Source organism: Fusarium flagelliforme (assembly GCF_020744385.1).
Source record: "Fusarium flagelliforme strain FIESC 12 MPI-CAGE-AA-0113 chromosome Unknown B0J16scaffold_7, whole genome shotgun sequence".
NCBI classification, from domain to species: domain Eukaryota; kingdom Fungi; phylum Ascomycota; class Sordariomycetes; order Hypocreales; family Nectriaceae; genus Fusarium; species Fusarium flagelliforme.
Genome location: NW_025763509.1, coordinates 219,922 through 246,181, shown reverse-complemented (window position 1 = coordinate 246,181; position 26,260 = coordinate 219,922). Strand labels below are relative to the sequence as shown.

The 26,260-nt window shown below is 46.4% G+C and overlaps 10 protein-coding genes across 10 annotated transcripts; 3 read left to right on the top strand and 7 right to left on the bottom strand.

The window, feature by feature from the left end:
• Positions 1-166: 166 nt before the first annotated feature.
• On the bottom strand, positions 167-2,074 carry B0J16DRAFT_323660 (uncharacterized protein; the record flags this gene model as incomplete). Its single annotated transcript, XM_046125784.1, has 1 exon — positions 167-2,074. The coding sequence occupies one exon, from the start codon at positions 2,072-2,074 to the stop codon at positions 167-169; it is 1,908 nt and encodes a 635-aa protein (XP_045978533.1).
• A 3,060-nt stretch (positions 2,075-5,134) lies between these two features.
• B0J16DRAFT_348272 (uncharacterized protein) lies at positions 5,135-7,859 on the bottom strand. Its single transcript, XM_046128705.1, has 6 exons — positions 6,869-7,859; positions 6,631-6,814; positions 5,789-6,582; positions 5,620-5,741; positions 5,452-5,560; positions 5,135-5,396 (listed from the first exon to the last, which is right to left on the bottom strand). Exons 1-6 carry the CDS (start codon positions 7,573-7,575, stop codon positions 5,270-5,272), a joined length of 2,043 nt encoding a protein of 680 aa, XP_045978532.1. The 5' UTR covers positions 7,576-7,859; the 3' UTR covers positions 5,135-5,269.
• A 364-nt stretch (positions 7,860-8,223) lies between these two features.
• Positions 8,224-10,974, bottom strand: B0J16DRAFT_417744 (uncharacterized protein). Its single transcript, XM_046133698.1, has 8 exons — positions 10,494-10,974; positions 10,088-10,444; positions 9,990-10,037; positions 9,788-9,938; positions 9,466-9,731; positions 9,039-9,412; positions 8,731-8,975; positions 8,224-8,672 (listed from the first exon to the last, which is right to left on the bottom strand). Exons 1-8 carry the CDS (start codon positions 10,916-10,918, stop codon positions 8,328-8,330), a joined length of 2,211 nt encoding a protein of 736 aa, XP_045978531.1. The 5' UTR covers positions 10,919-10,974; the 3' UTR covers positions 8,224-8,327.
• Positions 10,975-12,057: 1,083 nt separating this feature from the next.
• Positions 12,058-12,512, bottom strand: B0J16DRAFT_388016 (uncharacterized protein; the record flags this gene model as incomplete). Its single annotated transcript, XM_046131715.1, has 2 exons — positions 12,058-12,091; positions 12,139-12,512. The coding sequence occupies 2 exons, from the start codon at positions 12,510-12,512 to the stop codon at positions 12,058-12,060; spliced, it is 408 nt and encodes a 135-aa protein (XP_045978530.1).
• Positions 12,513-13,410: 898 nt separating this feature from the next.
• Positions 13,411-13,863, bottom strand: B0J16DRAFT_417743 (uncharacterized protein; the record flags this gene model as incomplete). Its single annotated transcript, XM_046133697.1, has 2 exons — positions 13,491-13,863; positions 13,411-13,441 (listed from the first exon to the last, which is right to left on the bottom strand). Exons 1-2 carry the CDS (start codon positions 13,841-13,843, stop codon positions 13,411-13,413), a joined length of 384 nt encoding a protein of 127 aa, XP_045978529.1. The 5' UTR covers positions 13,844-13,863.
• Positions 13,864-14,596: 733 nt separating this feature from the next.
• Positions 14,597-15,263, top strand: B0J16DRAFT_417742 (uncharacterized protein; the record flags this gene model as incomplete). The annotated part of the gene is made up of 3 exons (XM_046133696.1): positions 14,597-14,726; positions 14,864-15,171; positions 15,227-15,263. Exons 1-3 carry the CDS (start codon positions 14,661-14,663, stop codon positions 15,261-15,263), a joined length of 411 nt encoding a protein of 136 aa, XP_045978528.1. The 5' UTR covers positions 14,597-14,660.
• A 1,636-nt stretch (positions 15,264-16,899) lies between these two features.
• Positions 16,900-19,386, bottom strand: B0J16DRAFT_357817 (heterokaryon incompatibility protein-domain-containing protein; the record flags this gene model as incomplete). The annotated part of the gene is made up of 3 exons (XM_046129561.1): positions 16,900-16,956; positions 18,670-18,826; positions 18,884-19,386. The coding sequence occupies 3 exons, from the start codon at positions 19,384-19,386 to the stop codon at positions 16,900-16,902; spliced, it is 717 nt and encodes a 238-aa protein (XP_045978527.1).
• Positions 19,387-20,141: 755 nt separating this feature from the next.
• Positions 20,142-22,249, top strand: B0J16DRAFT_364550 (P-loop containing nucleoside triphosphate hydrolase protein). The gene is made up of 7 exons (XM_046129948.1): positions 20,142-20,334; positions 20,462-20,860; positions 20,918-21,739; positions 21,782-21,934; positions 21,995-22,006; positions 22,040-22,081; positions 22,112-22,249. The coding sequence occupies exons 1-7, from the start codon at positions 20,152-20,154 to the stop codon at positions 22,148-22,150; spliced, it is 1,650 nt and encodes a 549-aa protein (XP_045978526.1). The 5' UTR covers positions 20,142-20,151; the 3' UTR covers positions 22,151-22,249.
• Positions 22,250-23,148: 899 nt separating this feature from the next.
• B0J16DRAFT_388010 (uncharacterized protein) lies at positions 23,149-23,694 on the top strand (the record flags this gene model as incomplete). The annotated part of the gene is made up of 4 exons (XM_046131714.1): positions 23,149-23,200; positions 23,252-23,303; positions 23,355-23,538; positions 23,593-23,694. The coding sequence occupies 4 exons, from the start codon at positions 23,149-23,151 to the stop codon at positions 23,692-23,694; spliced, it is 390 nt and encodes a 129-aa protein (XP_045978525.1).
• A 90-nt stretch (positions 23,695-23,784) lies between these two features.
• B0J16DRAFT_403736 (uncharacterized protein) lies at positions 23,785-25,823 on the bottom strand. The gene has a single exon (XM_046132734.1). It carries the CDS (start codon positions 25,689-25,691, stop codon positions 23,874-23,876), a length of 1,818 nt encoding a protein of 605 aa, XP_045978524.1. The 5' UTR covers positions 25,692-25,823; the 3' UTR covers positions 23,785-23,873.
• Between the last annotated feature and the right edge of the window lie 437 nt (positions 25,824-26,260).

Here is a 26,260-nt window from a genome sequence, read left to right as displayed (position 1 = left end):
GGCGCCTTTACAAAGCAACTTTACAAAAAGGCCACCATGACCTGATAATAAGGTTTCCATCTTGAATTACGCTTTTCAAGCACTATTACTCCAATGCTCACAGGGGACCCTTTTTTTGCTTTGCCTTGCCTTGCCTAATATAAGGCCACCATGACAGTCCACCCATTTATGTACCGTTTGGAGGTGCTGAATACTCTTTGCCATCAATTGTCGTAATGAAGGTGCCATTGGCGTTGAACTCATTGGTCAGTACATCAATGGTGATGTGGAACCCATCAGTACTGGTCTTCTTGGTGTTGTGGATACCAGGGCCAGTCTGTGTCAGGTTGGAATACCAGTCCACACGGCTACTGGTCAAGGTGCCAGGCGTGGTTGTGGCATTCTCCCAACCATTGAGAAATGTTTTGCTGTCGTCCGAATAGTCATGGTAGGTGACTGCAACCTGTACAGGCGTGATTGTTACGTCAGCATAGCCCGAGGCTTTAGCATCAAGAGTGTATCGCCCGGGAGTAACACCCTTTCGTTCTGGCGGACTGGATCCGGGAACATACAGCTCTGCCCATGGAATATCGTCGGGGACAGGGCGTACTGGTGTATATTTGGTAGGCTTGCGAGCGGTAAAGGTGGCTAAGATGATACGAATATCTTTGCCATCTGGTTCCTTGGAGGGATGGCAAGGCAATGGATTGATGCCACCGCAAGCAGGAGCTTCAACGTGAGCCTCCCAATATACGACTTGGGTCGAGTCTGGGGACCATTGGGGGTCGGCTTGACCGTTCCACTCGGGATCACGGAGATCACCGCTGCCAGACTTACTGGAGCCAGGGCCGTTGATCTTCTGGCCATTGTAGCCACCATTCTGGCGGTCACCGTATGTGTCGAGCAACCACGGTGAAAAGAATCGACGTTGTCCGTTGTTACGGATCGAAGATGAGAGAGTCGTCGTCACCAAATCAATGACTGGGGGAACGTTTCGCATGCCGGCTAGAAATGTTTGTCTATCGGTCCCGCGCGTGTCCATGATTGCCCACCATTTCCCATCAGGCGAAGCTTCGATTGGATCAACGTAACCAGGGTCCGAGGTGATGCGACGAACGAGGCCAGATTGCAGATTTACTGCAAATATGTCGATGTTGCAGGACTCCACTGGGTACCCTACGTAAACAGCTTCGTCTCCACGCCCGCTGAATCCCCTTAGCTCACCGACACTAATGGCGCTCGTATTTAAGGTTAGCTGAGCTCCTTGGGTTGCCACCGGCTCAGCTAGATCTGTTCGATATAGCCTATACACCTTGATCAAGTCATACCGTGGCGCAAGCGGCAGACCCGTCGTTGGCTTCGGGTTGAACTTGAGACGCCCAAAGTAAGCGAACTGCCCCAGCTTGGCCCCGGTGGTAAAGGAACTAAAACCGAGATGAACATTATCTGGATGCAGGCGGAGTTCTCGGATGCTACCACTAGCACCAGAGCCATCTGCGCTAACATCCCAGTGAATAGGGTAGATATGGAGTTGATCCGGCGTGCACTCATCGCTGGTAAGCAAGTGATCTCCGCAGTCAGCGATATTACTTCCAAATAAGATGCGCTTTCCATCATCGAAGGCCTGCGGGTAATCGAAGGTTGGGGTTCGTCCGACAGCATTTTTCGCTGGTACGCCGCACGTAATACATTTCCATTTATCGTTATTGCCGAACTTGGAACCGTCTGTCTTTATAATGATAATTTGGGAGCCATTATATATACTGGCTGGGTCCGGAGCTGAAGGTGCACCAACGTAAGGTACCAGCGCAAGAACATGTCTGCCATCTGGGAGAAACTCTCCCGATTGGAAGTCCCGCAAACTCTTGACTGGCATACATCCTGTTCCGCGTGGGTTGATCTTGGTGGTGCAGGCTCCCGGTGTATCATTGGAGATACCTGGGGGTAGGGGTAATCTCTTCAGACTGACAGGCTCCGGCTCTGGTGGTGGCGGGATAGAGTTTGCGGAGCGTGGCCTTGTAGCAGCAGCTGTAACGAGACAGCCCTTCCCAGCCAAGGATATGGCGAGAGCTGAAAGAAGTTGCATTGCAAGCATGGCAGCAAGCGAACGGCTATAACTAAGGATACGATGCTGGTATGTGGGGATAGATTTGGCGATGGGAACCGGAAAGATGGTGGGATAAGTTTTTGTTCTCGAGCAGCATCTGTTCGGATCCCCTTCATGTTTATATATTCATCAAATACGCGACATGAATGTAATTGTTCATGAGCCTTCCCCGCATCTCGATCTTATACTTCCACACTTTACGGATAAATATTTAGGTCAATCTGGGGTTGTACTCCAGCCTTACTGCACTAGTCAGTCGTATTACCGTACTGAGCTTCATAAAGGACTCGACGGTACATTTACAACCGAGCGCCGCTAGCCGCTTCAGTCAAGACGTCGACTGAAGTGAGATCAAAGTTATACCTTGAACTGGTTTTCGTACGGCGAATTTTTAGGTAGAGATGACAAACGAACCTAACCTATCATGGCTAGTGTATAAGCACCTAACAAATACATACCTTTTTGCTAGACGGAATACTCTAGGGAGTAGGCCACTCCGCGGAGACTAAGAGGTAAGGATGTGAAACTAGATAGCTGACCCCTGGCCTTAGTGTCGTTCCGGGCCACACTTCCGCGGAATCATAAGTATGCCTGCTTCCAGCCTGAACGGTTTGTAGCATTTCGTGTTTGTGATGATTGTGTTGTCTCCGTCCCTTGGTGCGTATGGTGCTGAAAAGCTTTCAAATCGGGTAACGCGGCCTCGTACTCGGCATAGCCTTTACCAAACCATACAAAGACGGTCTGAGCTCGGAAGTAGAGATGGTGCATCATGCGGACCTGTCTATTACTTTCAGCCACGTCTGTCAGGTTGATGTATATTGCGTCAATCCAATGATCCATGTCAGGAGCATGTCTCCGCAGATAGTGTAAAGCGTCCCAAAGGTTTTATTGAACGCTGTAACTAACACCATTGACAGTCATTTTATGCTCAGCTCTTCCATCTCCCCACAGATAAGACAGCGCATAAAACTTTGGCCTAACCTCGACCAAGTTACCAATCAGGACAGAGTGTTGGTTACCTACATGCACTGCAGCTGCTGCGCGAAGAAAGCGCGGCGAGTCTCCTTCTCTGTAAGTGGAATGTCTTTAGGAGAGTAGGACTTTTGAACTGTAACTCGTTGGAGAAGGTTATAGCTTCTTTCGCCCAGCACACCTCAGATATTCTGGCATGGAGTTTGGGTAAAGAGGATCCAGGAACATTCAGAACCCAGGGGGCGCGATAGTTAATCCACTAGTAGAAGCAGGTTCTGCCAATTAACATCTTGTGCAGTCCCCAAGATGCAGGCCTGTTTACGTAAGGCAACTTCTTAAACAACCCAGTATCTCGTGAACCACTTTTCTTATAGTACAGTAACGAATGGTAATGAATAATCTACTCGGGGTCTTCTCGTGACTCATCTGGTGATAAAGATGCCTGCAATGCGTACTTAATAATGTATTAACCGTTCGGTACTCTCAACTACCCTAGAGTAGAGCCTATCGATAACACAGAGATAAGCACATCAATTGATAACACAATAACCTTTCAATCATGCGTACTTAAAGAACAACGCTTTTGATCACACGAAATGTAATAAATAATAGATAAAATAATATAGGACTATATCATATACAACCTAGCTATAAAATAGACAAGATACAATTTGATAGGAAAGTAGCGTTTCCTATAATTATTTGTTTTTTTGTTTAGTTCGTTTTCCTGTATCCTTATTAGAGGACGTCTTATAATAATAACGATTGGTCGGGTAGTACTAACCATGTTCTTATTCTAAGCGCTAGCGGTCTTGGTACATGCTGTATAGCTTGAAGCACAAGCAGCGAGGTTGCTCGAGTTGACAGTCGAGGTGCCGTTCAAGCAGTTGTTAAGGTTTCCGAGGCATGGGTTGGAGTCTTTCGAGAACCATGAAGACAACCAGGAGGGGGCAGTAGCAGTTGATGGAGCAGCAGCGACAATCGTTGTGCTACTCGGCTTCTTGTCGTTCGGAGGATGGGCAGAGACAGACGCTGCAACGGCTAGAGTAACAATCTTAAGAGAGAACTTCATTTCGTTATTTTGAACCTTTCGTGGATAACAGACCGGCAATGTGATATCTTATTGCAAGAAGGTAAAAGCTGTAGTAGTAGGTGATAACTGAAGAAATGAACAGATCGGTAGAGGGAGCCAATAACCCTTTATACTGTTGAGTCCTTGTCTAATTTTAATGAATGCTGCCATCAGACTTTAGCCCTAGCAGTGCGTGACGTAGTATGAAGTTTCCCATATCCGGACCAAATATCGTGGCTTAGGTACATACCTATTACGCAATTAACGGTAATGTTGATCTATATGTTTTTGGAGTTAATACGCTATTGTAGTAGACTCGATGGAAATTGGGATTATGCATACCCTGTTTTGTGCCTGTTTAAAAGAACAACCAGTCAATATGATACAAGTTATTATTTGTATAACGGTGAATGATAGACGGGAGGAGGAATGTTACTAGTGAGAACCAATGTTTGTTAGAGTCTGTGTGTGTTGGCCTGAAAACGGACACCACTGATGTCAAGAACTGACGACATGCAAAATAAACTTAGTCAAAGTGGCAACAGAAACGAAAATCAGATGAAATAACCAGATCCTTTCCGTCAGCTCATATGTTCTGAAATTCAGCTTCACGGATTGTAGCGAAGTTATCATACATTCTAAACACATAACTACAATCCAATTAAACTCACTTGGAAGTTAAGTGGTTGCCTAAATTGTGGTGTATTACTACATTGGTATCGCATCTTTAGCAATTTAGAACCATGCACTCTGGATATTGTTGTAAAAGTAGTTGTGAACGCTACATGTCTTCAAGCTCATAGCTTCAACCGGAAATTTACATTACACCGAACAACTACTTAGATTAATCTGAGAAGGGTAGGTGGCTAACACCTCATCGTCATATCCAGCTGTTGATGTCATAACGATGTAATAATTCGGTATTCTGAGTGAATGTTGTATAAAGGGACCGGCTCTAGTTAAGTCCCTCAATTGGAATGTGCTAGGCGATTGTGTAGGTTAGTCACCGCTGGAGTAAGTTAAGATAATTAATTAATCAACGTTCCAAAGACTATGAACCGGAGGTATAGCCATTCTGCTCTTGAAGCCATGGTACGATCCTACAACCCAAAACAAATTGCCACTAGCCTGGTCACAATCTAAACCTTGTACACTCTGAACTTCTGGTTCTTTCCGCCATGGGGATTGTAGGTCAAGAAAGCCGTGCCGTTCTTGGTATCGCCTCCACAAAGATCAAGAGAAGTCTTGTCCTTCACATTGCGGAACCTAGCACGATTGTTAGTGGATATTGTGTAGAACACTGATAATTTTGACAACTTACTGAATGACCTTGTGGTCCATATTATCGATAGTGGCACCTTGGATCTCCCATTGAGCATCCGGGTCCGCAACGTTCTTGCCAGCCTCGCAGCAGACGTTCTTCCCATGACCTTTTCTTTTTGTTAGTAATTGCAAAGAGGTGAGTGGAATTGGAATTGTTAAGAAATACCCTTGGAGTACAGAACATAACCCTTGCTTGGGCTCTTGATTACCACAATGTTATTGGAGTCTCCAACAGAGTAGATGTCCCACATGGCGTTGGAGTTCATTGTGTAATAGTCCCCATCAGACCTATCCCAAGTTAACAGCTGAGTCACAAAGTCTCAGAATTTACTCACCATGCATGGACGGCAGGGTTCTTGCCGCCTCCGCCATTCAGATCAAACATGACATCCTTGTCATCCGTGATCTCACTCTTCAGGTTGCATCGGAGGCGCTTCCTTATCTCATTATTGTGAGAGTCTAGCTGCTTCTGCAAAGCGGCCAGAGCAATCTTGCCAGCTTCAACAGCCTTCTTAAGCTCGATGATGTCCTGATCTCGCTGGGTGATAGTGGCAGTCTTCTGAGCAACAAGATCCTGCTGCTCTTTGAGATCCTTAAGGGCTTTCTCAAGCTGGGCCTTGAGGTCCTTCAGTTGCTTCTCAAGGTCGGTGATCTTGCCTGCCTGCTGCTTCTTCTCATCTGAAAGTCGCTTGTTGTCCTTGGTTTCGACCTCGAGCTGAGCTTCGACAATAGCGATGCGAGTGACAAGACCGGCGATTCTCTCGCTATCAGCCTTGTTACGAGCTTCGGCTGCGGCAAGGGCGGTTGATGCCTGGTCAAGCTTCTTCTGTACTTCAGCCTTTGAGGCGCGCTCATATTGTAGTTGAGACTCCAGCAGTTCAATAGCCTTGTGGTCGTCAGAGTCATGTTGCTTACTCTTGGCGATCTCATCCTGTAGTCGCTTGGCTTCAGCTTCGTTCGCTTGGCGAGCCTCTTCAAGTCTCTTGGTCAGATCATCAGCCTTGGCCTTCTCGACGGACAGATCGCCGGTGAGCTTCTTGACCTCCTTGCTCAGCTCGTCACCCTGAGCCTTGGCAGTGTCAAGCTGATGGCCGCGAGCGTGGAAGTCGGCGTCGAGTGCAGTAAATCGCTTTAAGGTTTAGCAAAATGATCCACCGACGTGATATTTGGTTCTTACATCGTGAGCATACTGGGCGAGATATCCGGCCTGATCAGCATAGGCAATCGTGTGTCTCAGAGTCTCAATGAGAGTCTTGGGGAAAGGCAGGGGATCGGCAACTCGAGCGAGCGAAGGTTGGGGCTGAGGTGAATGGAGTTCAAGTTCAGCCTTCTTGCCGGGAGTTTGAGGGGGGTCCCAGTCGCTGTGAGGACTCTTAGTACTTGTAACAGGAATACAAGACATGGTTTCAACTTACTGAGAATGACGATCAATGAGTGCGGCAAGACCAAAGTCACCCAGATCTTGCGGAGATCCCGGGCCCTTGACTTTTACCGAGAGCTTCTCGGTCTTCCTGTTCCAGGAGCAATCAATGTCGTAGTAAGATTTGTAATTGAACTTGACACCATTGTCATCATTGGAAATCACTTTCTGGGGTTCAGCGCGGAACGACGGGGCTTTTGCGACACCATTGCCATCACGAGTCCACTGCCACATAGAAAGAATGGGTTTGTCTTGACCCAGTCCCTCAGGCGCGATGAAGATGGCCATCTCATTGTTTGCGTACTGGTCCCAGGTGATCTTTCCAGTCCAGATTCTGGTCGATGCGGCAGTAACGTCACCCTCAGACTGCCAAATACGCTTGAACTCCATAGGGCTCTCATAGCCGCTTGGATTGCGCATGACGACTTTGAGCTTCTGGTAGACATTGCCCGAGGTGATCTCCCAACTGTAGTATGAGGACTTGGCGATGAATGTGTCATCTCCGCCCGGAGTCTTGGAGACTTTGTCGATGGCGATTTTGTGGAAAGAGTTGTCCTTTTTGACGTTTGACGCGTTGAAGGTCCACTGGTAGAAGAGATAGACTGTATCTCCGACACGGACTGGGCCGTCGGGCAAAACGATAACAAAAGTTTCGTTGTCGCCGTAGGGCTTCCAATCGAGTCTGCCTTCATAGACGAACATGTTGGGCAGGATAGGTTGCAGAGGTAAAGAGATGGATAAAGTTTTTGAGAAGTGTAGTGTTTGATGGATTGCAGAGTCGAAATGCTGTTGTGCAGTCCAGATAGACCATTATATAGTTGATAGCTATCTCTGCTGAACTGATTGACAAATCTTATTGAATGAGGTGTCTGTAAGGAATGAGTGAAATGTCGTATTGCCGCATGGTCGTGAAGAGTTTACGTTCAATAGTCTTCTGCATGTCTTTGCTAAACGTCAGCTGAAGTCTTTGTGGCTGTCTGAACCTGTGAGACATTGCGAATTGACAGGTATGCGCCCGCGACCGGTGGCTACCTGAGAATCCAGAACGTTGTAACCTGGCTGACAATATTCCCTGACCCCAATAACAGTACAGGGTACACAGTCGAACCATTTCTGGTTCTGACATTCCCCGCTCTACGCTTGGACCCTTTCAAATACAACGGACCTCCTTGCTGCTCCCAAGTCCCCTCAATGTCGAATCTCTGAACGATACGCTGCTGATATCGTATGACAATAAGCTCGAGACCTAAATGTGGCGTCCAATAATATGCACAACGGCAAAGGTGGTCGGCTGGGCCACTCAGCAATCTGCAGCATTGGCTCGACGACCTCAAATAGGAAATGATAATCTGGAATGAGGGGAGCTGATAATCCCATTTTAGCGGGCTGAAAATGACAAAACTACAACATGTACTCTGCATTGTACAGCGACAGAGGATTGAGTGGCTTGACTTCTATAGACTTCTTACATCGCTGCCTTCTGAGTCCGCTTCATAACTCGACGAAGCATCGGTCTCATCTTCACTATCCTCAGATTCTTGTACTCCAACATTGTAAACAGGATTGAGGGTGATATTCTCGCCTTTGGCTTGATCAACCGACCCGTAGTGTGGCTGGAGCGGAGTCTCAATCATCTCGTGAATTAAATGATTATAGAACAAGTCCTTGTTCGAATCTTCAAGGTATGCCTCGTAAGCTTCGAGCCGGGCGCAGACTTCAGGCACCCCCGCTTCGAGTTCGTGGCACTTTTTGAAAGCATCTGTAGCATCTTCATGCTGTTGTACCTTGAAGTCATCGTACTGTAGGTTAAAGTTCATGAGCCATTGGCGGTCCTGGATTGGAGACTTCATAACTTACTAAAACACCAAGATTATACCAAGCCTCGTAATGGAACGGATTTAGCCGAACAGACCTGGCAAGTGCATCAAGAGAGTCTCTATATTGCTTGATATTGAAAAAAAGAATGCTGATTGAAATCCAGAAGGAAGGGCACTTGGGTTGAATGTAGACCGCTTGTTGAAGGCATTCGTGGACATTCTTGTAGTTCTGAAGCATCATATGTACCCTAGCCAATAGATACCAATACTCGGCGTTGTGTTTATCTGGGCAATGTTTTAGCATTTGAACCCAATATCTCGACCTGGGTGAAATACTTATCCACTTACCTGAGTTGATGGCAGTTTCCAAAAGGTCTATTGAATCCTTTGAAAACTCCTTCGAGTTAAGCTGCTGCTCGATTCGAATAAATTCGAGGCACAAAAAGGCCTTTGCTTCAGCGTCATGAGGGTTCGCCTCCAGTCGTCTTTCGGCCTCTTGGTAGTTTGAAATGGGCTCCTTGGAATAGCCCACTTTGACCCTGCGAAAGCTCGTCTGTCTATCTTTTTCCTTAATGGAGGGCAGTTGAGGACTAAACTTCTTTTTAGTGGTATGGGAATTCCCTGAGCTCTCGCTGGAGACATTTACTGAAGAGTATCCAGTATATGAGGCTATTAGTCGGGACGGGGCTACACTTGCCGTGACCAATCGACCACATGTATTGCTATTGAACAATTTAGTCAATTACAAACTCTTCTAGGAAATTATAATGCCTACCAAGATTTGCGCCGCTCGTATTCCAACACATCCTCCACAAGCCTACCGCTGCATGTTGGGTCTGTGCAGGTCTCCAGGGAGCGAACTCTGTCCACGAGCATAGCCTGCTCAATATGGAAACCCGGCTTTACAAAGTGAGCCCAAGTGTCTTCGTTAATTTGTCTACCAGTTTTTGCATGAGTGACAGCGAATAGGTTCTGCATGATATAGTCTGCTCCAGGCCTGTCGTTTCCATATACAACACAGTGGAGTAAATCGCGAAAGGACTGTTGATGTTAGTTTCCTTCATTCTCTAATGCCTCTAGATACAGCCTTCACTTACTTCCCAAGTCTTGCAGGCCTGCAATGGGAGGGCCCAACTTTCACCGTGGGCGTCATCCAGCCTAACGATATCTAGAGTAAGATGGAGTGGTATCGCCTCAATAGCCTTCATGATCTGCTTTAGCTGGCCACTTATATCAAGCAAGGCGCGCCTAGTTCTTTATTAGTGGCATGGTAGTTTGAGTTCTGCTGGTGACACACACGTGTTTTTGCTAATTGCTTCGAGCATTTCCTTAGAGCATTTTGATAGGCTGAAAATAAATTAGCTACTATGCACGAATACTATCAGAACGGTACATACAAAGCGAACATCTTCTTCAAGTTTTGCATGAGATTGAATAGCATCTTCGCATGGTGAATCAAAAGTCCAGTCTGGCGACGAGCGATTGCTGAAGCTTTATCATTTTTTTTGGTTAGGTGCAATATGCTTTTCTCAATGCCAGTTAGGTTCTGGTTGATTGCATTTGCTTGCTTTGATTGTATCTCGGCTCGGATAGCCGCATTCGCTGTCAGGGTATCGACGGCACCTTGCGTTCTTGTTGCTATCTTCAAAATACCCGACGCATGGCCAGCTATGGCGTTTGCATGCTTCTCGACGATTGAAGACTGGTCAGCTCCGATGCGTTTGGATTGTAAAGACAGACGTTTGACACGAGTCCTGTCAAATGGATTAGTCGTTTGAATCTACAAGACAGAGGTATGCGAACAGTTGCTGAACACTCAAGAGAATATTAATAGAGGCCATTTGAGACATAATAATCTTCCGTAGCGAGTCCACATCGCCCTGGGCGATCATGGACCAGTGGAGCCTTTCGCCGATGCTACTGAGGCTTCTAGACGACCTAAAATGGCCTAGACTGCTTTCCTTCGATCGCATCTTGTTTACCATCCCCTGCAAGGGTGCCGAGCAGTGTAACACGATAGCTCTGATCTGCTCCAATGTCTGTTGCTCTTCCTTGCAGTCGGTCTCTAGGCTCAAGACGTGTTTGAGGGTGCTGTGCACAAGGTCTAGTTCGGCCCTGAGTTGCTGAAAGTGCATAGGTGCATCCTTGTAATTGCGCAGCTCGATAGCGATGCGCTCAAAAAGGCCCAACACTGCGATGACATCGCCGACAGCATATCCAAACGACATGTTTACCGGCAGTGAAGCGTCAATAAGCTCGTAAGGGGTCTTTTTGATGATGTTTGCAACAAATGCTCAGCCTCATTTCAGGCTGCAGGGTCAACCAACCACTTATGATCTCGCTACTTGCATATTACATACTCCATATTGCATATTATGCATTTAGTAATATTAACAGCGCCCCTTGCATTCAGAGGTCAGGTGACTGACTCTAAGCTAGGCCGTAGAAAGCTCTACTGGCAACCAGATACGCTTTATGACTCTAGTATAATATTAGCAACCTTCAAAGCCTGCATAGGTTGATGCAGCTATTGACAGACATATTATTACTACTGAATAAGTGTTTGTAAAACGAGCCTGTTTTGTAGAGCGTCAGCCAGGCCAAGAAACTCGAATACTGTATTGCCCTGCTGATGCCGAACGGAAACGTGATTGTCGAGATCTTCGATGCCGTTGCGAATGACGTCCCCGCCATCGCAGTAAACTTGTTAGAAGGTTCCATGCTAAAGTAATATAGAAGAGTAATGGTCTGCACATACCGTCTCTTTATCAATAAAAACGAACTAACGATATTTCGTCCAAGGGACGGGATAGTTCCAAACAAACGACCAGGAAAGCTCACCAACAAACAACCTATCTAATCAGATGCTCAGGAGCTTCCATTGTTGTCTGCTTTGCTGTGTTGGTGGCGCTGTTGTTGACTTGTAGTTGTAGTGAGACTGTAATAAATTGTGGTGATTGTTCTCAGTTAAGGTTATGATGACTACGAGATGCATAAGAAGAGATGAAAACAGCTTTCTTTAGTGTGGGAGGACCGATTTAGGACTTGAATTCGTTCACACTCTTAATGTCTTTGTTGACTTGGTGCATAATTCCTTGCGTACCAAACACTTGCTGCTGGTGCAGTTGAGCGATGATATTATGATGCACTTTATGACACCACCCTCCAACCTCAAGGATAAGAGCAGAATCAACAAAAACACGTAACCGTTGTTCTGTGTCACATACCAGGTTGAAGCATGATTTCTGGTAGTTTCCACGTGACCCCAAGCACAAAACCCAAGTAGGCCAAGGGTGTCCTCAGACTGATCCCTAGGACAACTTGTAATCTTTGCACTGTACATGTGAATTTCTTTGTAACTACCACTTTACCTGCCACAGATCCCGTTGTTAGGGTCGGCCCTGGGAACTTGTTAGTTCAAGTTTAAAATGGTATTGTTTCTTCTTACTTGAATCGCCATCCATCAATGGATGATTCACCCCCCTTGCTACATCCCTTGATCTCATTCTGTAGGCGAAGAACGCAGTTCTTGTTGTACAGCTCCAGGGTCTCAGTAGGGCTAAGATTCTGCACTTCAAAGATGTAGAGTGATGTGCTGGAGTACTGGATGCAAGCTTGTTTGATCTCTCCAGGCTTGTATGATCCTTGGAATGCTCCTTGATTGCCATCGTACCCATTGCAGGCCCTCTCCACGTGCCATGAGGCTGTATCAATATCGCCGCTTGGCCAGTTCTCTCCGCCCGAAAAGCATCCTGCGGTGGCGTACTTGACGTTTAGGGTAAGGAGGGTGGTCAAGGTGGTAAGGGATGAGAATAACTTCATCTTGAGAGATTGAGAATGTAGTATAAGGAAGAGGGAATCTTTGAAAAGAGATGATTCAAGATGGTATTGTTAAGTTGAGTAACTGGAGAACGGAAGCTGCGAGTAAGTGCGAGCTCTTATAATCAAGATTAGCTGCAGGAGCTCTGGTATCAGCCACAGGGTCTACCCGGATAAGAGCCCGGAAGCAGGTAGAGTACGTCACTATCCGGAATGCCCTTTGCTCTCATACATCCTTGTCTGCGTCTCAAGCATTAACCCGCGGCTCCTACAGGATCGATCTACGGTAGGCTGTGCACGCACAGGGCTCCACTTTGACCGCCCCAGATATAACGCACTGGATACACTTTTCCAGACAACAAGATAATAAAGTTGCTCTGCTGATCACCAATCCAATTTTGATTTGGAACTACGTGCCTTGGTTTGCCTTGGCAGATCCCTAGTGACATACTTCGCAGATCTTGTTACTCTACGCTGACGATTTGTCAATGGAACATTCCTTCCTTCCTACGAGGTACCCACTTGATCCTGCAATCCTGATTATCGTCATGGGCTGTCCATTAGAAGGTAGAAAGCATTAGTCGTGCAAGCGGGATGTATTGTCGGAATTGTACTACGTGGCTTTTGAAACTGTCTATGTATGCACTGGAAAATAATGCTCATTTTATCTAAATTATACTGCGTTGTCCTTATAGAGTAAAATCCCATAGTTTGGGTCGGGACGAGCGGTGAAGATTGAGACTTCTTGCGTGCTGCTTATGTTATTTCTTACTATAAGCAACAATCAGAGAAGCTATTATTCACGCACAATATATAGCTCAATTTTAGCTTCTCTATGAAAGAACCTTTTATCCGATACGCAGTACTAATCCTAGCCCCTCTTGAAACCTCTATTCTCTTTCTAAGAACAGAAACCATTGTTGGGATCAGCACTATAAGGACAGTTAGTAAATGTACTAGATAGGAGAAGTAAATACATACACAGCGCGCCAGCCGTCTGTAGTAGAATCACCACCATACCAGCAACCGTAGATTTCGTTATGGAGTTTGGTCACACAGTCGTCATCTTTCAAATCGAGAGCGCTGTTGAGGTTCGTGTTCTCGATGGTGAAGTCTGCACGAACGGTGCCAGAGAGCTCCACGCAGACGCTCCTGCTTTCACCGGGCTTGAAGGTGCCTTGGAACTTGCCTGCCTGGCCATCGTAGCCACGACAGGCGCGCTCGGCGTGGTAGGCAGCGCCGTCTCGGTCGTCTACCCACCCGACTCCGCCGCTGAAACAGCCGGCCGAAACGTTGGCAATGAAAACACTGAGAGCGAGGGTCTTGATGAGCATTGTTGAGAATGAAAGGTGAGAATAGTTTAGAGTATAGTTGTGAAATGACTTACAGTCCAGAAGAGTAGATACAGAAGAGTTTTGTTTTATACCGGATAATTCTCTCCAATTGAGTCTTGATCCGTGCCAGGGATTTGAGCTAGCTTGCTTCAGCTGATGTACGAATAATTGTGGAATTTCTAGAAGCACGTACCATGTAAGCGCTTACGGTTCCGCATGAAGATCTTCGTCAAAAACCTGCTAAAGAGAGATCCTACAGGATGCACTAATAAGGCTTAATCCTTCTATACTACAATGGCGATCTCTCGGCACTTATTCTCGACTTATGATTGTGGAATTCTCACCTTCTCTCAGGGAGATCGCCAAGCAACGATCGGCCGCTGAGCCAGGCACCTGCTTATGAGCCCCGTCTATTCTCCACATAGTGACATTCAGGACCCAAACAATGGCAATTCCTCAATCCTTCGTTCCTACTCAATGATCAAGGCAGAACAAGGCGCATGTACGCCTGATTGACCTGTGAAACGAGACAGCCTCGCCATTGGATGACATCATCAAGGAAAGGTCCAAACACAGCAAAAGAGCTTGCGGTAATTGTACGCTCCTTTGAACAACTTACCTGTATGCGGTCAATGCACTGGAGGCGGATAGTATGGCAGAAAGGAAGCCAGGTAGTGCAGAGCTGGACCCTACGTTGAAGAAAGTATATAACTCTAGCCCTGTTTCCTGTCACAGCTTATCACAGTCTGTATACCAACATCTTACATTTCCCCATTATTCGATCAGTCAAGACATACTTAGCTCTGTACTATTCAATATGAAGCTCTCCCTTAGCTCTTTGATAGTCCTTCTTGGTACTACCGCCACTATGGTCTCTGGCAAAGTATGTTACATTTCCTTTCTGAGGATATCCAGTGTCCAAAGGCAAAGCTACTTCCAGTAGTGACTTGCTTCATTGAACCTGGATAGCTTCTAACAGCTGTATGCAAAAGTCCACTTGCTAACACTTGAGGACTATAGTGCTACGGCGAAGGCCTTAACACTGATATCACCTGGGGAGGGCAGGATGGCCAGGCCGCCGCTCGTGAAGCCACAGAGTACGCTTGCCGCAACGACAATGGTAACTTCAAGGGGTATTTCAAGCCAGGCGAGGAGAAGACCTACTGCGTGCCATTTGGCTCGAGTACCAGCTTCGTCTTCAAAGTCAAGAACCTCAACACCGACCAAGGCTTTGACCTTAACGATGACGACTGTGCCCTTCGACTGCAGAATGAGATCAATGGTTGTAATGAAGGTGGCCAATCCACTTTTTCAGGGTGGTGGTTTTCGTAAGTCATACCTGGAAAGATGTCGGTTTATAGACTCCCACTAACAGCATAATAGCTCGGATCCCGAGAATTACGCCAACTGCGGAAATTAGAAGGGTTGTTTGCTAGCAGTGTTGTTACTAGAGAGTCATCCAGATAGTGATTTGTTTATCTATTCATTTTTTGCCAGTCTAACATGTGGCCCCAGTCGGTTTACAAAAGTCAACCTCAGGGTAGAAGGCATCGATAGTCCAGTCCTATGAGTGCTTGAGATCCTTCTGGTCACGTCATTGACTGTAGCCGAAGCGTCGACTGGTAGAATTGTAGTCATATCGACCGGTGTACCATTGTAGTTGAAGCCCCTAAACGCCACAGGTTTCGTAGTCCCTTTCGCATTCAATGCTTTCTTTCAACACAAAGTCATAGCCACAAACCTTTTCACTTAAGAATGCTAAACCTTGAACCAATAACCCGTTGCCTGATACCACGTATTCCTATAGACTGCAATTAGTATTAAAAGACACATTTCACTTATTGGGGAGAAGGCTTATTAGAATTACCTGTAAGACTTCTAGCTAGGGTACGATCACTGAGGTGGCTATTGGGCAAGCTGTGAAACGAGAGATGGAACAGAGCGTCATCAGTGGGGACTAGGCTTACAGGAGGATTCTTCTTTGATCCTTCATGATATCATAAGCTCTGGGCGCTCAGTTAGCTACCCATGTACATAATCTTCCAACCCCGCACGGGAGCAAATATAAAAAGGGAACAGTTATACCCCGTTGACACTGGAGCATTTTGTTGTTCTAAGCATCTTTCTTATTTTTTCTACCAGTAACTATATCACATACAACAATGAAGTTTTTCGCCGCCATAACCTTCGCCCTTTCAGCCTTCGGCTTGGCATCTGCTACTAAATGCTGCGCCGAAAAGAGTGTACGTATCCTTTAGGGTCATAGCATGGATATATGAACTGATATGCTATACTCAGTGCTCCGGTGAATGTGCCCCCATCGCAGGAATGGAGGGTGAGCTCATTTCTTGTCCTTTGAACAAGCCCCAGCCTTGCGAGGGCGATCCCTAGAGACCGGGTCCTGAGCTTTGAAGGGTCGTGGAAGAGGATGCAACGGTTGAGAGAGGTCTCACGCGATGGCGTCTGTATGCAGCTAGGATACGAACGTGTCAAGGCTTCTGCTTATCATTCTTTTTTCCCTATCTCGATCCCGATTTAGCACGTATCGTTAACTGTTGATTAACTTGGCTAGTTTCGACAACAAGCTCATGAAGTACTCCGTGGGCACTGGCAATAAGACCAGTATTTATTCGTTCAAGTTACTACCCAGCTATCCCAATCACTTTCCCACTCTCAAGTCCATCATTAAAACCTTCATCAGACCCATAGAGACTTCCGCAGAATGAGGTACCCTTGATCCACTTCCCTCACCACATGTGCAATGCATTCTTGCTGCAGTGAGATACTGTCTTGTGCTAGTTCCGGTCCTAAGCAGGTTTTCCAAACTCCTCGCGGCCGCCATTACTGAACCACTGCTTGAGCCAACTCCATGCCGCTTCAATGTCTTCGCACTGTTTCCCATGTTACCTGTGGACGTGTGTAAAGTCCTTCAAATTGACGATAGTATCCTCAGAAGGTGTCAAATCGTTATTGGTGCCCTGAGTATAACAGTAGCCTGACCGGTCAAGGATTTCCGCGCCATAAGGTGATGTATCGACAGGAAGCACGCTATTCGACTATTCATCTGACCAGAAACTCAACGTGCGGTGCGGGATGTAGTTCGATTTAGTCATCTGTAATTAACACCCGGGGTCCTTCCTAAAGTACTACTTCTCCCTCCACAGCCCTTCAGATAAAAGTTAGAGGGAAAATGTAAAATAATAAAATAAAAGTGCAGATGTATGAGTTGCAAGAAGGAGCATTGATGATATAAAATCCAATATGGACTTGTTTGACTTGAAAAGGTGCGGGGTATATTTCATCTCCATGATGATAATCAATGCCCATACTACCGTAAACATGAAGCTGGTCATTACATCTGCATGGTAAAGGTAGAGTTTTCTGTTGGGATGTTTATAGTAATACAAGACCAGCCTGGCCATCGTAACCGCAGACATCACATTAAAGACAGAAGGAGATGATGTAGCTTTGAAGCCAATTATAGCGATAATAACGGCCAGCCAACACCGATTGTGTCTTATAAAGTGCGAGGTGCTTGGGAAGAGCTGAGACACAACAGGTATATCTTGATGGAGAGCTGTAAACCAAAACAGCATAGGAATCGCTGCAGGCATGAAAGGATCAAAGATGCCGGGTATCATAGCGTCCTTGTCGGCCTCGGTAGGCCCTTTCCATAGCATCAAGAGGCTGAACCACCCAGGAAATGACATATTCATTTGAAATTCGGCGAAGAGTTGAATACCATAAGATATAGATTTGACCCAAGTCACCCAACCGCTGGATCGGCGGACCTCGACCCCAACACTGACAGTTGGCAGACTTGTAACCAACCGTGAAAAGCTGGAGCAGGAGATGACCAGGTCATCTTGTGTCAGATAACTCCAGCTTGCCATGTCGGAGTGAGAACTGTCTTGCAATGCACGATCAATTTCTTGGAAAGTGGATAGGTCGGGTCGGAAGCAAACGGACATGCTGATTGGCCCTTTGAATGGCTTGAGTAACCAACGAGTCTCATTTGCCTCCAGCAATACTGTAAAGCGAGCCCCTGTGCCCCGAGTCTGCAGCAGGAGGGCCGTCACACATTCGAACGTACCACTGACAGTCCATCCAAATGATTGACGTGTAAAGAATTCATTCTGTGAAATGAACCACGAGTTCTTCTTCCTTGGCTGGTATGGAATCAAGATTGTATTTGCTGGATCGTGTTGGTGGGACCATCCGGTAGAGGTTTTAATCCCAACAAAGTCCAAGTATTGGCTGGGTATGGACAGCGACAGCTGTGCCGGTTTGCTGTGTGTCGCTACCAGAAGTGTCTCAAAAGGTCGAAATGGAAGGTCTTTAAGGCGAGTCATCAAATTAAACTGGCGATGCTCCCACCGACTCCAAACATCGTGTTCGATAAAACACGTCTCTTGCAAAGTACGGGCGTACATACTTAACCCTTGGCGAACGATCGGTATCGCGAGCAGTCTCCAGGGATCGTTGTTCATACGGCAGGGCAAGATGAGGTAGGGATGGCTGTCGCTGGATGCAGGAAGCTTGATGCTCAGACCTCGGTCGGTCAATGACCTATCAACGTCTGCCTCAACCAGTACTAACTCCTGGGACCCTGAAAAAGATTGAATGGACCGAGCAAATAGACCCCGTATATCATCCTCTCCTTTTGGCGGTTGTAAATGATACCAAGGATGGCCAATGCGGATAAGGAAATGAAATGCTGGGGTCCAATAGGATGGTTTCTCTACCTGCCAGGAGGAGGACATTTCCCTTGGCTTCGCAATATCCCAAGCGAGAAGTGTCACATCAAAGACCGTTGGGTCTCGAACTATGGCTTCTTGAAGACGGGAAAAGGCTCGCTCGGAGCCTTCGCCATATAGCAACGGTATGTTAATACCAAATAGACCGAGAAGACAGTAGGACATATCCTCTCCGCGCGTCGTTATTCTCTTAGAAGCCCAATTCATCCTTTGGGCCACCTTAGCGCTGGATATCAATACTTGTCGTGCTTGAGTATCAATAGTATCTTGGCTTTCGAGATACTTTTGTTCGATACCAGTTATGTCGCTGACGATCCCGGCGTACTCATGCCGTGTGCCAATCACAGACCAGTCAGAGGCAAAAAAGATCAGTTCCTTTGGGGCCAGCAGTTCCTGCAGGGTCCATCCACGGGTGAACCAGCGGCTTTTGCTCATCAATCTTCTGATATCTTCGGAACCCGCGGGCACATCGTCGAGGTATGCGAAGCATATGTCCGAGTTTTCATACCACTTGAACATGCTGTTGATAGCCTCGGAGAGCTCAGCGCTGCTCGTTTTATCGATGCAGCACGTGTCGACCCAGACGTAGTTGAAGCCGCGACGGTGAGCCTCCGCACAAGCAGCCCTCGTCTTGGTAAAGCCCGCGCCCTGCCCTGTACGCAAGGACGGAACATCCTGTAGCATGATCTCCTCGGCGCCCCATGTATGGGAGAGAATGGCATACGACGGTTTCTGGTCGCCCGGGAACCACTCGAGTTCTAGCGTATTGACGTTTAAGAGACGCATATCTGCTTGCTGTTGTTTGTTGGGGGAGGGATTAACATGGTAATATCTCCCAGCGCTTACGGATAAGCACGCTGTGGGGCCTACCCACGTGGGTAACCGAAAAATTGACGACTAAGGCTAGGCTGCGATAATAAAGTAGCCCAAATACTTGTCTAAGCTGGCATAAATGACCTCAATTATTTCGTCTCTTATGCGTTTGGAGGCCAACTGTTCTGATATTCTGAGTGGGCCTTATGCATCATCAAGCCAATTTCGACTAGGCATGTACATGGCCGGATATTAAAGCGCAGAACTAGGCTTGCCAACCCGACGCCTTTCGACATTTAGCGAGGATCTTGAGATGTTTCTCGGGGTTAACTTGACTGCACACGATTTACTCTTAGGCCCATCACGTTGGGATGATTTCTATCCGCGCCACATTTCCCTATATCTCGGTAAATAACTCAGTAGTTAGAAGATGGATTTATCTGCCTCCTATAGCATATACATCAGACGTTGAATATTTCAAGACAGTTTTGGGAGACCGATACCATAAAGCTAAGCCACTTAGCTTAAAAAAGTAATTCATTAGGTAATTGGATTCTCTGTAGATCCTACAGAGACCCTTAATGCTAACTAATTATATCCCAGGCAGCTGTTTAATTCCTAGTGCCCGTTTCGACTTAGGCAGCAGAATTCCTCACATTTATAAATATAGTGATGCTATCGTAACCCTGAAGTTACATTCTCATCTCATTATCCTTGTTTTCTTTCTTCTTATCCGAGATGTCACATCCGCCACCGCCACCGCCTCCCCGTTTCCCGTCACGTTCTAAGCCTGAGGAGCAACTTCAGGCTAGCATTGACATTCCACCTTTCATTGTAAAAAGAAGCGATGGGGAAACCAAAGATCCGGAATTCGAATTCCCTAAGTCTGGTTCCAAACCCAGCTCAGTCCCATTACGCGTCGTTATCAACCAGTATCTTGGCACTCCTCACGCATCAAGGGCCAACGCTAGTAAACTCTTCAGTATACTTGGCTGCCTACGTTGCCTCCAGTATGCCCTGAAAAAAATACAACAATGGGTCACTCGAGCGCACGTCTGACTTCCTACAATATTGGCGCCGCCATACTCTGCAATTGCTATCTGGATTCGGCGTCATCTCAGCTCATACTCATGGTCCTGTTCGTATCCTCGGCCTTGACGATCTGATTGTACAAATCGAAGACATCTATCAAAATGATATTCTCGAGTATGATAATATGATCGGAAAAGGCATGACACACTTTCAAGGATTGCTTCAACTTTTTAGGCCTGATGTTCCTGTCAAGGCTTCGTTGCTAGCTGGAGGAATCCCATCTGTATTTCGGGTGACGGATGCCTTTTTCTCGGAGCGCCGCAATGCTTTTGGTTCATCCTCCAAAGACTTTCACGTCACTTTGGAAACTGTAGTGGCTGTCGGTGATCACTTCTCGGTAGCTACCTTTACAGAAGTGTTTTCTGGATGGGCCGGAACGCAGCCGTGAGCCCTATCCGACTTGACCTACCAGCCAGTTGTCGACACTGAACGAGATGCTCTCCTGGCACACGCAGAGAAGATCGCCAGATTTGGCAGAGGTGGCGCAAAGTATCTAGCCTATGCTCCGAATACCTTCATCCTTCACCCGACTCGAACTCGGAACAAGCCTACCATGTCCCAGTCGACACATAGCTCTGCGTCTCTATCCGGCGGTCGCATCATGGTTGATATGGCTAGGAGCGCGTCTCTAGGTCACCACCCCTGCCAAGGTGTAGATGCGGCTACTCTGGCGATCATCCAACTCTCGTCACGCTATCGACAATTGATGTCTAAGAGTGACCGTTCTGGTTCAGCTGATGACGATTCAATGTATCTATGGGATGAAGTACCAAACGAACTCTTGGTTACTTGCTGGCCAGCTCTAGTTGGATTCAGCTTTTCTATCAAGGCCTGGGGTCATGTCCTCGTCGATGGCCTCTCAGCAATCAATTTCCAAAATCAAGCCTTCGATAAACTTGTCCTGTCGCATGAACGAAAACAACTCATCCGCGCCGTCGTTCACTGTGGGACATCTCCAGATGTTCAGGCCCAGGATCTCATTAGCACCAAACAAGGCGGTCTTATCTTCCTGCTCCATGGTCCACCAGGTGTTGGGAAAACGCTTACAGCAGAAGCAGTAGCGGAGTTACTACACCGTCCCCTGTACTATATCACCATGGGAGAGCTCGGGGTGACCCTAGATGATCTGGAAACTAGACTCAGTGATATTCTGTCTATCTGCGCCGAATGGGATGCTTTGGCAGTTCTTGATGAAGCTGATGTTTTCTTGGAAACTCGAAGGACTTCAGAGCCGGTGCGTAATGCCATGGTATGCGTTATGCTTCGGATGCTCGAGTACCATCCCGGCATTCTATTTCTGACGACGAATCGAGTGCGAAGCCTTGATCCCGCCTTTGAGAGCCGAATTACCCTGTCTATTCGCTATGAAGCTCTCGACCGCGATGCGCGTGAGCAGATTTGGAAGAACCAACTAAATGATCACTCTAAAGTCGCTACCCAGACTATTGACTATGCAGAGCTGACCAAGTCGTAACTAAATGGTAGACAGATCAAGAACGTGGTACGTCTGGCGCTGAGCCTGGCTATGGATCAGAAAACACTAGTCACACAACAGGTACTACTAGAAACCATTCAAGTAACCACGCTTGGACTTAGCGATATGAAGGCGCATAATACTTGGGAAAGCTCTAAAAATGAAATGTAATTGAGGTTTAGTTAACTATCCAAAAGTTGCTATTTTCCTAGATGGGTTATTTTACTTAGGGCTAGCTAAGACAGTCTTTAAATGTAAAGTTCATTATAGATAGGAGAAAATCTAGCATTACTATCCTGCATAAATAGCATCGATGGAAATCTTACCTAAATTATTTGGGTCTGAACTTGTCCCTGCATAACAAATTCCAGCTTCTATGCTAGCCCCCTTCAGCAAGGAGAAAAAGGGTAGTTTGAATTGCCTGTCAGACTTGTAGCTGAGATGCTGTCACTGTAGTGACTGGGGGCTAACTGGCAATCTGTGAAACAAGAGAGATCAGAGCGTTACGAGTGGGGACCAGTCTTAGAGGAGGGTTAATCCTGCATCCTCCCTGATATTAGAAGGTCTGGGCGTTTAGCTACCTATCTACATGATCCTCCTACCCCGCACGGGAACAAATACAAAAAGAGACTGGTATAGCCCATTGAAACTCGAGCAAACCGTTGTTTATAAAACATCTTTCTTATACTTCCTGTAGATCGCTCTAATCAGCATTCTATTTAAGTTAAGCGCAGCACAGATCCAAAGCTGACTGGTCCAGCACAGCACATGTCAGAGCTGAATATCTGCATTTGGGAAGATCTGCGGGGGCACTAGGCTTCTGTAATGCTAGCTACAAAACTCTGCTCCGCCTCGGTCTGCTACATATTCGTCTTCCTCCAATTGAAGACTTTCACTAATGTATGATCTACTGCGTATACCTAGGTTTGAGATGTATTTCCCGTGTATGGAAAGTTATTATGACAACAAACTACCCCGCTAATTTGCTATGCCAGTATCTATGACATTTAGGAAGAATGCATAAAAAGGCAGCCAGGTGCCGGTTTGAAACTGATTTTACTTTACAGGTCAATTACGCCTACATCTGCTATATTGCAGCTTCTCTCATCTTGAATACACTACCTGCCTTCCGAAGACTAAGATCAACCATTTATAACACTATATTCATCATGTCAGACGATGAGACATCGGTTCCGGCAGTCCGCAACATACTTGATCTCGGTACGCTATCATTTACTTAAATCGGCCAGGGTACTAATATGTTGTCAATAGAGGCAGAGGGCACGGAAATTGAGGTTGCTACCGAAACACAGTCTACTGGATGGTAATAGCTGTATTGCTCCTACGAGACTACTATAAACTAACGCTTGGCCAGGAAAATCAACCAGCCCTCAACGACAGTTGAGGATCCATCAATTCTTGAACTGCATCTCACGAACCCTCCTGTTAAACGCATAGATCTACATTTTCCTCTGGGAACCAATGTTACGGCGAGAAATGCAACGGGTGTAACTATCAAGGACGCACTTGATGCTATTTATAAAGCATTTAAGAGAAGGGTAAGCTTTCTTGTGGCTTGTCTTTTTGTCTACGTCTACTAACAATTTGGCTAGTCAGATGAAGAGTTAGAGAAGCTATACCTTGCTGGTTTTGAATGGGACAACGAAAATTGGGCCCAACTGACTGTTCATCGTGCGTCAGAACCTGCTAATTAGGGCTTAAAAATTTCATTTTTTGTTATCACTGATACTTCTTATTCTAAATCATGCTGAGGATACAGGGAAGGCTCAATATAAAAAAGGTTACCTACTAAAGATGCTGAGACAGCTTCTGTATTTGAATTGTATTATAAATAAAGGAAATTTAGTATTTCTCTCCTTACTATCTAGTATTACTATCCTGCATAAATAGCATCGAGGGAAATCTTATCTAAAGCATCCGGATCTGAGCTTGTCCCTGCATGACGGATTTCAGCTTCTAACTCGGTTCCCTTGTCACCCCAAAAGATACGGCCCTTCTCATTTAGAGTCCAATCATCAACCAGGTCAGCAATGGTTTGCAGGTGGCCCATAGTAGCAGGCTGAGGCCCTGATCGTTTTCTGAGTGCCAAAAAAGTGGCAAACGAAGCCAGTAGTATAGCGAGGGCGGCATAAAGCATTAACCGAGTATAAGTCATATAAAAGGTAATACCCGCTAAAGCCATTTCCCCATTGACGGTAGACGGATCCAACCACTCGACCGGGCCTATGAAACGTCCGTCCATGGAGGGAAGCAGAGCCTGACCAACGCTCCAGTGAGAAACAGACTTCAAGATGCTCAGCGTGATATACTCCCAGCTGGTCAATGCATTCTTTAGTGAGTCGCTGGCGAGCAAAGATCCTTTGGGGCACCCTCTGTTTGTCCCTATACCGACATAAGCATTCCTCCAGTGATTTTCATCTCGTGAAATATTGACAAGCAGTTCAGTACAATGCAGAGCAAAAGACTGGGTTGCTTGAATAGCGGTGATGAAGAGCAGACCAAAGAATACTTGGAGGAGCGGATATCTGTCTTGATCATATTTATCTCCATTTTGAGAAAAGGACATCGAGAGGCTGGCCATGTTGCTGTCACAGCTACCTGGACCTTGTACATCCCATTTGAGTGTGGTTGAGCCAGGTGGGCAATGATTGCCGCTATCCGCCGCATAGGCAAGATCCAGTCCCAAGATCGTAAACACCCATCCTGTAGCGAGTATTGCCAGCGTCCACAACAGTACAATAATTATTCTTATATGCCTGTGTGAATTGTAGATGCTCTTTTGTTTCTTCAGAGGATGAACTGGCTCCATGCCGTCGTGTTCGTAGCCTTGTCTTGATGGAGAAGGGTTTTGATCAGGCACGGGTTGCATGCATCTTCCCTCGCGCCGTTGAAGCATCCCGTTTTGCACAGCCGCCAAACAATTGCTCAATGGATTGGAGCTCCAAGTCAATACAGAATCCGACCGGGTCCAAAGACACCAGGTCGATACTATCGCGTGTCCCGAAAGGGCCAAACCCAGTACCACAAGAGCCACACCGTTCAAAAATACAACATCCGGTAATGAATCGGTGGGCAATAGTAAGTAACTTGAACCTCCGTAACAGAAACACAAACAAATCATGCTGAAGACGTTTGTGTACCACCGATTAGGTCCACTCTTGCTTGAACTGGTGAGAAGGCGGAGGTTCGTATTAAATTCCAATCGCTGTTCGCTATACAGGGCCCATCTCAAGGACACGGAATGAACAAAAGCCATGCTGTCAATGCAGAATGTGAGAATGATGTTGAAAACAAGTGATAGGATCTCTGTTGCGGTCGCATCAATGTCAAGGCGAAGAGCAAGCTCTCCCTTTCCTGTGGCAAGGACGTAGACACCAGACGCGATACATGCGAGGGCTAGAAAACAACCAACACAGATGCCAACGATACACTGTAAGCGAGTAGACTTGTTTACATCGTAAAGTTGGTCAGTTTTGTTGTTTGGCCCGCCATCAGTACTAGAATTCTCATCATCATTTCCTTCTTGATGCTTGTTGGCATCAGAGTGTTGTGTCGACGATGAAGCAAACCCTGCATTTTCTGGTTCCAAAAGCGCTTGGACCTCATTTGTTTCGTTGTTCTTGACAGTCGACCTCCATTCTTGAATGTCAAGCATTTCGACAGAGAGATCAGGGCCTTTATGGTGTTCCATGTCGCCCTGGAAAGTAAGAGGCCCGAATGATAAAATTGAGAATTGTACTTTCGTCCTTGGAGGGCATGAGTATTTATTTCAAGATCGGGAATAAATGCCAACGGCGACAATGACTGTTATCAGCAACTATCCTCGACAGATAGAGCATGGAAAAGAGGGTTCAAAGTGGGAGAAGGAGGGGAAATAACATGCTAACTCCAAAAGCCGGAAGGATTTATGACTGCCTCAGGTTCTTTGTAGGATTCGTAGGACTCATATTGTGAAACCAGGGGCAGGAATATTACTTCGTTCTATTGGCACAAGTACGCTTACAGCCTGCAGGGGTCTTCGATGTTAGCTGAATATGGACATTTAGCCCTACGCTAGTATCTAAGACCCCTGCTGTTAATTCGGAAGAAGAAGATAATCCGCAATTGGTCTAGGTTAAGCGTATCGCAATAAATTCCACGAAGAAACATAGTTGTAACTATCCACGGTGACTCAGTAATGCCCTCTCAGTATGGCCAGTGCAATTCAACGCATGTGTTTTTACTCACTTGGGTAAAATGATACCCTTACCATGCCAAGCC

Coding starts and splice junctions, on each gene's coding strand:
- B0J16DRAFT_364550 (XM_046129948.1), top strand. CDS start 20,152: ATGTCACATCCGCCACCGCCACCGCCTCCCCGTTTCCCGTCACGTTCT. Junction 20,861..20,917: donor CGGTAGCTACCTTTACAGAA/GTGTTTTCTGGA, acceptor TTGACCTACCAG/CCAGTTGTCGACACTGAACG. Junction 21,740..21,781: donor CTCGAAGGACTTCAGAGCCG/GTGCGTAATGCC, acceptor CGGATGCTCGAG/TACCATCCCGGCATTCTATT.
- B0J16DRAFT_348272 (XM_046128705.1), bottom strand. CDS start 7,575: ATGTTCGTCTATGAAGGCAGACTCGATTGGAAGCCCTACGGCGACAAC. Junction 6,815..6,868: donor CTCATTGATCGTCATTCTCA/GTAAGTTGAAAC, acceptor GAGTCCTCACAG/CGACTGGGACCCCCCTCAAA. Junction 5,561..5,619: donor TTATGTTCTGTACTCCAAGG/GTATTTCTTAAC, acceptor CAAAAAGAAAAG/GTCATGGGAAGAACGTCTGC.
- B0J16DRAFT_403736 (XM_046132734.1), bottom strand. CDS start 25,691: ATGGAACACCATAAAGGCCCTGATCTCTCTGTCGAAATGCTTGACATT.
- B0J16DRAFT_417744 (XM_046133698.1), bottom strand. CDS start 10,918: ATGTCGTTTGGATATGCTGTCGGCGATGTCATCGCAGTGTTGGGCCTT. Junction 10,445..10,493: donor CTCTTGAGTGTTCAGCAACT/GTTCGCATACCT, acceptor TCCATTTGACAG/GACTCGTGTCAAACGTCTGT. Junction 10,038..10,087: donor TTGAAGAAGATGTTCGCTTT/GTATGTACCGTT, acceptor ATTTATTTTCAG/CCTATCAAAATGCTCTAAGG.